General features: G+C 42.2%; 1 protein-coding gene across 4 annotated transcripts in view; it reads right to left on the bottom strand.

Moving 5' to 3' along the window:
- The window catches only part of fat3a (FAT atypical cadherin 3a), a 92,213-nt gene that overhangs the window by 66,070 nt on the left and 13,580 nt on the right, over nucleotides 1-12,563 (bottom strand). For all 4 annotated transcript variants that reach the window (XM_041046149.1, XM_041046150.1, XM_041046151.1 and 1 more), the window contains exon 2: nucleotides 3,254-3,577. In XM_041046149.1, coding sequence (XP_040902083.1) covers nucleotides 3,254-3,577 — 324 coding nt within the window. The remainder of the gene's footprint in view (nucleotides 1-3,253; nucleotides 3,578-12,563) is intronic.

Genomic DNA, 12,563 nt, shown 5'->3' with positions numbered 1-12,563 from the left:
AAGCCATGCACCAAGCACTCTTCAAAGTTTCAAAAAATCCGTCATGCTGAGTTTGTGGGAAAATGTTTCTGAGGTGATGCAGAACATCTGATGAAAGGTTCCATTTGATAAAATAGCAGAGTGTAAGCCTTTTACTTACATTCACAGAGCTGAACAAGGTCATACACAATATCTCTCACAGTCTGGTTGTGGAGTAAGATGATTCTGCTACTTACATGGAAAAAAGGGTGTTAACAGTCTGAAGACCTGTTAACACACTGTAGAGTTCTATGCAGTTATATGCTATAGATCCTTTAAAGGAGCAGCTCAGTGTACAGTCTGTGTGAACACAGCTGGCAGGTGGCTGACAATCTGTGAATGTACTGTTCCAGCTGCAGATCCTGAGTACATCAGTACTGACTGTTCCTCCAAACTCAAGTCAAGTTCTTGTTTCTTGCTCACTAACTGCTGATTAAAGAAAAGCAGGTTAATCCTGAAGCTAACGAGACCTGGCCCCGCAGCAGAACACAAAGAAGGAGCAGTCAACAGCCTGTTAAAGGAGCCTTGTTATTTTCAGTGTTAATCACCAAATGAATTGTGTGGATTAAAGATGTGAAACCCGGAGTCTCTCAGCCTCTCTGTGTTAGAGCATCGCTGCATATCTTGGCACATCCCTGCCTCCTGTTGATCAGTGGAATAGTGTGAAACCACTGGGAAGAACTTGTATGGCATCAACCACAGGTTAACTCTAACTCTGAGGTTCACTCAGGCTGACGGACAGAAAAAAATAAACACAACAAAAGTGTGTAAATCAGAGAGGAAGAGGGCTACGGGCTTATGGATGATCTGCAGTCCCTCATCAATGTTTCAGAACAACAAAATCAAATATTCAACAGACAAGTGGTGATCAGCGATCAAAAGAAGAAAGGAGAAAGTCAGAGGGAAAACATGTATGTTATATAAACGTGGATGAGAAGATGAGGAGATAAAAGATGACAAGACAAAAAAAAAAGCAAAGTGGGAGAATTTCTTTTATAAAGCGAGAAAGTGTGAGGGAGGAGTAGTTGCTTGAGATGAATGGGTGGAATATCATCAAATTCAAAGCAAAGACTGAAGAAAAGATAAATATAGCAGCAGCCAATTATATCTCCCCCTCTCTCCACCACGAGCTTTATCTGCAGAACAAACTGTGTGAGGTAGCATGCAGGGATGTGTGTTCATGTTCCCAGACGATGCTGCAGCTGCTGCTGTTGTTTCTCCTGCTTCTCCTCATTCCCTCTGTTTCATCCCACACGCACGCACGCCCGCACACACACACACACACACACACCCACACTATACAGATGCTATTATTCTAACATTTCCCTCAATGCAAGGGCTGCACCAACTACATCCAATTATGTGCCGTGGTGTTATCATCATCCAGCTGAATGGCAGTAATGATGAAACGTTATGAACCCCAGACATCTGAAACTGTTAATGATGACAGGAGGAGATATGTCACACAATCTAACTACATCAAAATAAAAGCCTCACTTTCCCACTTCTGTATAACAAATGTTTGTCTTGGGATCCATGCTATTGTTTGAATAAATGAACCCAAATAAAAGAAAGACTGAACTGAATGTAGAGCCCTCCACACAGGACACGGGTTCGGCAGATTGAATCATTCAGTGTGTGGTGTTGATTCAGTTTGTTTGACATCTGAAGCCTGAACCACAAAGCCAGATTAGTGTGGTGTGTTAACCAGATATGCTTGGGTTTAACTCAGGTTTTCTGATATCACGAAACTGGCTCACTTTTAACCGGGGTCGGTCACCATGGTAACCAGGGTAGATCACCATGGTAACTGGTGTAGATCACCATGGCAACCTATGCTGCAGAGCTACCCTGACCTGGAGCAGGTTTAGCTCATTGGATCAGATTAAAACCTGTCAACAGCATGACTCCTGACCAATCATAAAACTGGAAAAACAGAGTAATCATTACTATAGGTGCCTGGCAGGGACAAAACAGTTTACAAGAGATCAGTAGATATTTTTATAGATAAGTTGAATATTCTTTCTATTCCAGGTTTTAAATGTGTCACTCACTGGTTTTACAATAGACCCTCGAACAAACTCTAAATCACTACATCATGACTATAACAGCAGCTTTTAATGGTGTAAGCTAAACCCTATGATGTCTTTTATTTAAAAAATAATCCACATATTTCAGTCAGATGGAACTCATCAGGAATTAATTATGTTTCTCCTGTTTTTAGAGAACAGTCATAGCATAACAGTTATGTTTCATTCAAAGATTGTCAGGTTTCGCCCTGGGAGCCAGGGCGGTCTTATTGTTCAGTGTTTCCTGTTTTATTTTGGTAATGCTTGAGTTTCCTATTGTTCACGGTTCTTCCTCTCGTTTCAGGTGTCTTGACTTCCCTCTCCTCGTGTGTGCTCCCCACCTCCTGATTACCCTTCCTCCCTCAATGTGTTTCACCTGTGTGTAATTGTCTCCCCGCCTCCTGATGTATTTAGTCTCCGTCCTCCCTGCACTCCTTGCCAGATTGTCTTGTGTGTTCCTAGCGTTTCTACCAAGCTTTCCAGCGTTCCTTGTTGTACTTATTATATCGATCGTTTTGACCTTTGCCTGGATTTTGGACTTCGAGTTTGCCTTTCCCCTGTTGTACCTCTGCTTTATTGGACTGTCTTCACGTGTATCGAACCCGGACTGATTAAACCGTTTTCTGGCTATCCATAACTCTGACTCTGCGCTTGTGTCCACTCCACTACTTACCCAGCCTTGACAAAGATCTGATGATGTTTGTCATTAAACACTCCGTCAGATGACCGCGCTCACAGCAGATCAATTGGTAACAAGCTTCGTGTTATTTAGTATCACCATTGTTAGACTCAGTAAAGATGGACTAAGCTGGTATTCATTTTGTGGTGCAGGTCCCTGATCTAATCACTGTGATCATCTCTGATGCGAAGCACTGAAACTGTTCTGGAGTCACACTGTCCTGCATGAGATCAGAACAAAACACCAATCAAAGTTCTAGTCTCAGTCCCAGTCACTGAAGAACCCTGAGACCTGATTCTCATTCAAAACCATCCTCTGTCATGTTAGCCGCTCTGCTCCTACGATGGAGACACTCAGACTAAAAGAAGGAACAATTCAGAGCCTGGGAATCATTCAAACCCACACCCGAAGAATCGCTGTTTCCAGTACACATTCTGCACAACTGTGCCTTTTTCACTCACACAGACACACACACACCACTACTCACCAGTACGAGTGTTGATGGTGAAGAAGTTCTGCGGGTTCCCACTGATGATGCGGTAGCTGAGCCTATCAGCCGTGACAGGGGGCGTGGCATCAGGGTCCTGGGCCCGAATCTGGATCACAGAAACATCACGAGGAGAGTTCTCGGGCACTGAGGGCCGATACATCGGCTCTGAGGTCAGTGGGGCATTGTCGTTAACATCCTCCACCTGGACGAACACCTCAATAGTGGCAAACTGGGGAACCACGCCATGGTCGCTGGCATACACTGTTAGCCAATATGAGTCCTTGGTCTCACGGTCCAACATATCGGTGGTGTAGATCACCCCTGATGGAGGAAGAGAGAAAGAGAAAGGGAAGCTTTCTGCTTAATTATTTCTGTTTATACTACGATAAGTTCATAAGTTCATGGCCTACGGAAGAGGAGGAGTCAGTTTTAGAAAACCTAGTACATTTATTTTCAGCATTGTCTCCCCTTCAATTTATACACTTAGTCCAGTGGTCATGGATCATATGGATTCCTTCTTTGTAGAAGTCGGCATCTTGGACCTCCTGAAAGTGGTCCACAGCAGCGATGACATCGTCATCACTGTCAAAATGGCGACCACTGAGCTCCCTCATCATCTTGGGGAGGAGGTAGTAGTCTGAGGGTGCCAACCTAACCCTGAGCAGAGGTAGCTAATGACTGCATGAAGGCCGATGCATCCATTTTCTCAGACAGAGCTGACTGGCACTTTTCAGTTACCTGAAGAAGAAATTTCACAAAACTTTCTGCAGAATCACTCAGAGTTGAACTGAACATCCATGTAATGAGAGCTGGAAAACTCAGCTCCTTCTACCTTAGGCCACAAACTCATCAATCATCCCTTATATATCTGTGCTTCTGTTTTATCTCATTATACAGACATGGCTTGGAGTGAGTCTAGAACTGGCTGCACTGTTCTGTATACACCTAGTGCAAGAAAATAATCATACAAAATAACATCAGGACAGTTTTTTTTTTTTACTGCATCGGCTCAGCAAATTACTTCCACTTACAGCCAAAGTAAAGAAAGATTTCATTGTGCCTTCTAATGTCAGACGTTCTCAACACAACACAAAGTGAAATAGTGAGGGATCAGGGAGAGAGAAATAGCCTGAGGATGTTCCAATGTAAACACCCTGCCACCGCAATGCACCAACACATCATATGACCTGCAGCATATCCACAGCTTTCACTGACTTTAACATGCTCAAGAGCTGCCTGCTTTTGTGTGAAGGTAGGTCCTCGTTACTCTGAAAACCCACAGACATCCAGTCAACAGCTTCCATACGGACTATTTATTGACAGGAAGTAGTTTCCAGGCTAGTTGCCAGTATCTCACTTCTTACAACCATCATCTGACCATTATATAAAGAAACCTGGACATGTAAAACCAGAATTATCAGTATAGATAAATACCACAGGAATGAACAGAGACTTTGTTTTTTTGTTTGTTTTTTAGATATTGGGATTGTTGTTCCACAAAGATTTTTGCTTTGGCTGTTGCCCAGCTTTTTCTGAAAGGTGTAAAAACATCCCGGGAAATAGCCTTCCATGTGTTGGCAGTGCATCCTGGCAGTTACTTCAGGGCCAATAACACCAGGCCCCCATCTAAATGAATGGGGGAGAGCACCATATCTGCATATGCATGTATACAATCACCAGTCTAATCTCATAAAAAAAAAACACTTAAAAGTTCAGTGATTACGGCCTAAAATACGGCTTTTTTTTTTTTTTTTTTTTGCAAAAATATGATTGCCTTGATATATTTCCCGTTTGGCTGTTACAAAGTAGATCATGCCAACTGCCAACTTTGGCGTTACGGACATCTCTATTCAGGATTCTTTAAGGGTTTTTTTCTCAGTAAACTCAAAAACCACGCAATCTCATTCAAAGAGTCTTTCTGGGCAGATCTGATTGTTAACTGCGTAAACTGCTTCCACCACAAGGACACCAGTTAGAGAAATCTGACACTGAACTATAAATCAGAACCTACACCGTATGTATCTACAGCCGCAATCTTCTTAACTTTTTGCATCAAATATAAATCCAGCTTACAGAGAAGCAAGGGACCCACAAAGCCACAGCACGTACAGTGTACACACTGTGATTCTTAATTCAGAAGTATAAATTAAGTTTAAGAAACTGGTTTTGCCTTTGCTGATAACTACTGACACCACCCACAGAAAGACAAGCTTGGTCCAACAGTTGGACATGTGTCTGGACAGGGCAGTGATGGCTGAGGATAACATTTTGGGGGAAAAAATCTGTTTCCCTCAGAAACTTGTTGACAGTATATCTAGTAACTGCTTCAGTATATTCAGTCCACTTAATGTGTCTGTTGTGAAGGCTGCACTGTAATTTTAACTAAAGCTTCCCTGGGCTGTGAGTGGATACCTGCTGTCACACATCTGCTCACCTTGTCTCGCCGATCGTTTCCCTGCACTTTGTCATGATTAATGATGACTACCAGTTGCTTTACCTCTTGCTGCTGCAGCCATAAAACTGTAAAAGACTCTACTTATTTTGGTTATGGATATCACTTTTTTTTTTTTTATCAGAAACAACACAGCAGTTTGGTTCAATGTTATATACTGTGTCTGCTCTGACTCAACACCACACTCATGCTTCAATGAGCTACCTCAGGTCCTAACAGCCCACCCCATGCTCTAATGAAACACTTTATTTCTTTAATCCAAACACAGTCGGCCCAACCACAACGTTCAGACAGGCCTGTGAAGTTGTGTAAAAACTCTGTCTCACCAGTGGAAAGTCTAGTCAAAACTCCTGTGACCTCTGACCTCAGTGTGTGTGTGTTTGTCTGCTCTCCTGTGGATTGTGTGATTCAACTCACTGTGTGTGGCAGGAAACATTACCCTTTATCTACTGTGTGTGTCTGTAGGTGTGTGTGTGAGAGAGAGACTCTGCTGAGGGGTTTTTATTAGCCAACTTCGATAGTAATATTTACTTGGCATATTGTCAAAGAGGCTGATTACTCTCTTAAAAAGCACTTCAATCCAATGTGGACGTGGCTTCCACATGAGTGCTGCTGGCTAATGCTAACACACACACACACACACACACACACACACACACACACACACACACACACACACACACACACACACACACACACACAGACTGAGGTATCTTTGGCATGGTAGTGTAAAGCTCTTAGCCACTCAATTTGATCACATGCTTTAGTAGAGAAGCTCATAAGATATTTAGACTGAGTGTTGCTGCTGCAGCTTCCAGGATGACTCCTGAGGAGGAAGACACACCCGAGCATTACAGGAACTTTTACTGCCTCCTGTCTTGAGTAAACCCACCTCTGTGTGTGTGTGTGTGTGTGTGTGTGTGTGTGTGTGTGTGTGTTAAAAGAGGTGAAGTGGCAACCACTTTCTATTTGCTTTTCCAAGTGGAAATGTTACTGAGGGATTTCCACTGTGTTCAGCAGTGGTGAGAGTAACACCAAGCACTTAAAGAGCACTTGAAGAGTAAGTTCTCATACATTTTTAAATTTTATACACACTCACTTACATACTGTTTGATACAATGGAAGATCTTTGCCCTTTTCCAGAAAAAGAACTGAATAATTGTGGACGTTAGAAAGAACAAGAACTTTGGATTTTGTCCTCCATCACTTACTCTGGGCTTGTGTTAAAAAGAGGGACATGGAGGACTTTGGTACATAATTAATTTGATTAATATACAGTATATTGAACATAGAGATTCAGACTTGACCTCGTAAACTATAAACTGTGAAAAAAATTCTAGACTTAAGGTTCATCTGCTTAGCTATTCCTGAGGTTTTCAGCCATATATCTCAAACACTACATAGTAACGCATAGTAACAGTCCAACCTGTATATAGGCAGTTTGTTGTCGGGCTCTTCCCTCTATTTAACAGTTATATGTAAAGATGCAACTGTTGATTGTTGAATCATGAAAATGAATCTGCAATTCTGACAATCATTCAAAACTCGTTGCTCATGCAAAGATATATCTCATTGCTTCATTTTGGCCTCTTTTCTTTGTCTTATGAGATTGTAAACTGAACATCTCAGAAAACTGTGATGGGTGTTTTTCACATTTTTTTTTTTTTACGTGAAAAATACATTTTATAGACAAAACAATTAAGTGAGAGAATAATCAGCTGATGAAATATTATCTGCTGTTGCAGCCCCAGCTATAAGGTTAACTTTGCTTCAGTTTGTTACGTACGCCAAGGAGGTTTTCACTTAGGATAAGTAGGATTATGCAAAAAAATACTGAACTGATCTGCACCGAACTAGCTGGAGGGATGAGGCACGGGCCACAGAAGAACCTGTTCAGTTTTGGAGTGGATTCAGTTAAAGGGACAAATCTAGGAATTTTTTTCACTTTGCTTAACATTGCGAGCCTGATATATTTATGGTGTTGAGATCTGTGAGTTTGTACAGTCTGGTGTGGATCCTGATAATAATCCCATCTGGCGGACTCTGGATTAAACACAGAGCTGAACCTTTGTAATGTACACATGTGAGGGTTATATTAAGACAAAAAATCTGCACACATCCCTACTCATATTTTACATATATGGATTTATTAATGCACTCCTTAATAAAAAACACTGTGTCTGTGAGTTTATAACATACTGATGTCCAGTATTCTTCAGGTTTGATGCTGTGTCTCACTGGTTTTGGTGCTTCTGCTGAATGACTGTAATACAAATACAGTACACACACTGAAGCTCTCTCTCTCCTGACACATACACACACACACACAGCGTGTCATTGTTTTTGTCCTGTGGGACAACTGAAGGTTCAAGGTTAGCAGTAATTAATTCAGAGTTGCCCTGTGCTGTGTTCTTTCTGCCTCACTCTTCATTCATCTCTGCCTCCTTCTGGCCCCATGGCTGCACTACAATTAATAGCTATGCACCATGCTACAACATTGCTTTTAATAGCCTAAGCTCCTGCTTATACGCCTGCTTTCCAATTAAGAGAGTGGAATTAACTACAAATGTCACAGGAGTACTAACATAAAACACATTGGAGAGACAGAGTCTGCATCGCCGTCCAATCAGATTCCTCACAGCACAGAGCAAAGGCAGACTCTGCTGCACTGCTGCAGCAAAATGACTGAAAGCTGAATGACAGAGAGTGGGAATGTGGTGAGTGCATTACAGTTTGTACATTATGAACCATGTGATTCATATCCAAAATCCACGCACACGCACTGTCTGACCAGGCTGTGTCTGCAGACAAAGCTCTGCCTTCACGTTCATATCTGACGTTTTCTATTTCTGTCGTAACACCACACAGTGGCTTCTAATGCTTCTTCACGTTCCTCATCTATTCACCATAAACACTATCAGAGAAATCATTTATTGGCCTATTTCCAGTCGCCATCAAATTATTAATGGCGTGCTGCTGCCAGCAGACACCAGCAGCCTCAGTTTCATCCAGCAGTGACGAACACGTGTGTCTTTATCTAACATCTACATGGATGCACAGTAGAGTGGATAAGAATGGAAAGCAACATTTAACCAACATTTTTAGCAATGGAACACCTCTTCTCTGGTAAATTAAAGAATTTAGTGCAAAGAACTTCCTGAAGTTAGTCCTCATACATGCTCAGGTAAATACTGTAACAGTGTTCTCTAAAGCCCATCTCTGGTACAGCCTAAAAGTTTAACTATAAACATGCCAAGACAGGGTGTATTCAGAAATAAGAAATCATCTCAAAGCAAATCTTCTGGTATCATGGCCTGTTCCTGACCAAAACATTACATTACAGACAAACAGATTAGGAAACATCACTTCATCCACAGTGTGGAGTCCAGTCAAACTGACACTACTGGTAAAAATACTGACTGACAGAGCTCAGCCGTCTCCGTCTCTGGTGCTACTGTAGCTGCAGTCAGGTGCGAGGCTCTTGAGCCTGACGGGCCTGAGGGCTGCTGGGTATCTGGGGAAGTGCATTTCAACGAGCCAGACGAAGTGAGTCTCAGGCTTAATTGGGAATTTGGAGAAGATTAATTAAGGCAGTGATTAGCATTTGCATTAATCCAAGGGAGTGCAGGCCCTTTGTAATTCACTAGGCGGGCACTCACTCTCTTTTATTGCTGCCTACTCCAAAGTCTGCACTCCTTCTAAAGCTAGAAGAAAAGGCATCCAATTTGCAGTGTCGCTTCATGTAGATACAGACTAGTGTGTGTGTGTGTGTGTGTGTGTGTGTGTGTGTGTGTGGGTGTGGGTGAGTGCATGTGTGTGATTTAAGAACGTATATACCATCTCAACCAGACTCATCTCGGTGAGCAGAAGTTAATAAAGTCTAAATAAGTAACTCCATGCAGAGCATAACACCCGACCATATCGACTGTAAGTGTCTCAACAGCTTCACTATAAGTTCACAGCTGTGCATGCTTGAAAGTACATCACTGTGTAGTGATGAAGCCTACACATTCACAACACATCACTATATGTGCGTCTGTTGAGACATTAAAATGTCTGCATCTATTATTCAGATAAAAGCAGCAGTGGGTTTTTTTCTCCGACTAACACTACTCTACTGATTAACGTCTAGTCTAAACTCAGTCATCCTCTACAGTAATGCAGCATAAGTCTCAAATTGACTTTTACTCTTCTCTTATTGTGTCCTGTCTGAGCTTCTCAGACTTTCCTCAGTGTGACAGATTACCTCCATGAGGTGTCAGGTGAACATCAAACATACAAACAGAAGCTGTGGTGCTCACAGGATATTTTACAACCTTGTTCACTGAATTAGATTTAACTGGAAGCCCCAGATGTACTCACTCACAGCACTCAGGGTGGACTTTGGGTCCTGTATTTTCCAGTGCAGTCTATCTAACCCCTTTATTTTCAAATATACATGAGTGCCCTGCATCAATGCCCTGCACTTCGACTTCTAAACTGTTGTGAGATGATAAGATTTTGAATCATTTCCCGTTCTAGTGATATTGCACAGGGGTGTACAGTTTTTTACAAGTACTTAAGTACATTGAAAGTCAGTCCAAACAGAGAACAGCACTGACTGGACTAACCTTGAAGGGACCTTTGCTTAGAGGGTCACATGAATGCCTGACTTGATTCACCACATATACAAAAACACACCAACCACAGCAACAGAGCAGGTTTTATGTTTTAGCAGTTTCACATTGGCTCCCTTTGAATGTACATTTGTAACACATTTTTAAAAAAGTACATCCCCTGACAATGGTGTTGCAATACTACTGAAAAAAAAGTTTGCATCCACAAGCAAGGAAGCATCAGTTGTGCTTTTAAGTGTAGAAACACATATCTAGCTATAAATGGAGGAACCTCCCTCTGTCTGTCTGTCTCTGTCTATTTCCATCCAATGGTCCTCAAACTTGTGCTGTGTTGAATGTGACAGTTTTTGGATGAGTAGCTCTCGAGAAAGCTTCAAACATCATTTTTCTAAATGTTACCTGACGTGAATAAACGTCCGAATTCTGAGCCTAAAAATGAGCCTCTTCATCTGGGCATCTGGTGGCCCAATGAAGAGGCTCATTCCAGCATTTATTCATTCACATTCAAGTGTTATATTAAACTACACAGTTCACATTTGACAATCCACCTCTGTGCCCAGGTGTTAGGCCCTAGCTGACTCAACATTGTTGAGTGTTATTGGTTCTATTGGTCTAGCTGGTCATCCATCCTTGGTTTCACCTTTCAATAACCTAAGAGATTCAGCTGAGTTGTAAGATGACTGCCCTTCACCACAGGAGTTTTTTTTCCTCACTATACTCTGCTGACCAGGTCAGACTTCACCTTTCCTTCTGCAAAAAAAAAAAAAACCTCACCACATTATTCTGTCAGCAAAAAGGCCACAGTGGAGAAAATAAACAGAGTGAATGAAAGAGTGGAGTGAGAGTGGCGTATGGAAGAGTGCAGCAAGTGATCTGTGTGGGCTTCACTCAAGTCTAAACTTTCAACTCCATGAGATAAAAGCTACAATGGACAGGCAGAGCAACTGGGAGGATGAGAAATACATACAAACACTGAGCTGGGCAACACACCACAAAGTCAGAGACAAGACCGATCACACCGCAAACACACCTACATATGTACACACCTGGAAATGACAATGGAGGATGAACGTACACATTGAAAATCCTACGACCGCAGACACACACAGTCAGCTTCAGACAGAAGGTGTGGTCATGAAAGAAACAGGTTTCACCCACAGAACTGCTTTCAGCTTGGCTAGCAGAAGTCGTGAGAGACTAAGGGTGATCGAAAAAGGCTGTGGAACATGCTACAGCCATGCTAGTGGCTCTCTGAGGCAATACAGACAGCATATTGTTCCAGAGATCTTATATAAAGGAGGAGACAAACCAGAATCCCTAAGAGAAAAGTCTGCAATTCCAAAGATGGCGGATGAATGACATCTATCCCACCCCTCCCCCAAAAAGCCAATCGTCTGCTTTCTAACAGCTGCACCAGGAAACATATCAAGCCAGTCGTGTTGTTGCACAGTTGAGGTTCACGACAGTTAGTATGTGAGTGTCGTATGTATTGAGTGCAAGTACATACAGGATTTGCCATGTTCGTTATCATAGCTTTGCATGTCAGCATGGTAACAATTGCAAATTAGGACTAAAGACAAAGGGGGGTGAATTGTTATAACATGGCAATCCATCGCAAAGTTGCCAAGAAACTTCAATTTTATGGTGGCATAAGAGGAGATGTGACCGGATCACCACAGTCAGTAGGATTCATTCTCTGGGAACATGAATGTCTGAACAAAATTTCATGACATATCCAGTAGTTGTTGAGATATTTAGTCTGGACTCAAAGTGGTGGAACTGACCAACTGACCAACACACCAACATTACAAAGAAACAAAGAGTTTGGATTTACTGCTCTTCACCATCTGCCAGTGTGATCTGTTGAAAGAGTAATCCCCAACCACCATAGTGACAGTGCGAGTCTGCGACACCTGTCAATCAAACAAGCACACTCACAACCAGGATATTTCCCTTTGAGCCTTAAGGTTGTGTAGATAGCTCACTATTTCTGTCTGCACCTAATGCTGTCATCAGACTACAGACCAGACTAGAGTATAGTCTTTGCTTCCATTGTGTTCATAGCTCAGCCTGTCTCAGCTGTAATGCTATATTTCTTTGCATTGTGTTGTGGATGCTCCGACCACAAGTAGTGCTGAGGTACAGAAAAATCATTCAGGACAAACACTCTGCGTGTAGAGGGATCGGCTCTCTGCACCACAGTCAGCTTTTTATGTCTGCTACCTCATTCTTCATTCAG

This window comes from Toxotes jaculatrix, chromosome 9 (assembly GCF_017976425.1).
Source record: "Toxotes jaculatrix isolate fToxJac2 chromosome 9, fToxJac2.pri, whole genome shotgun sequence".
NCBI classification, from domain to species: Eukaryota; Metazoa; Chordata; class Actinopteri; family Toxotidae; genus Toxotes; species Toxotes jaculatrix.
Note: the sequence above shows the minus strand (reverse complement) of the source record. Positions and strands in the feature narration are given on the sequence as shown.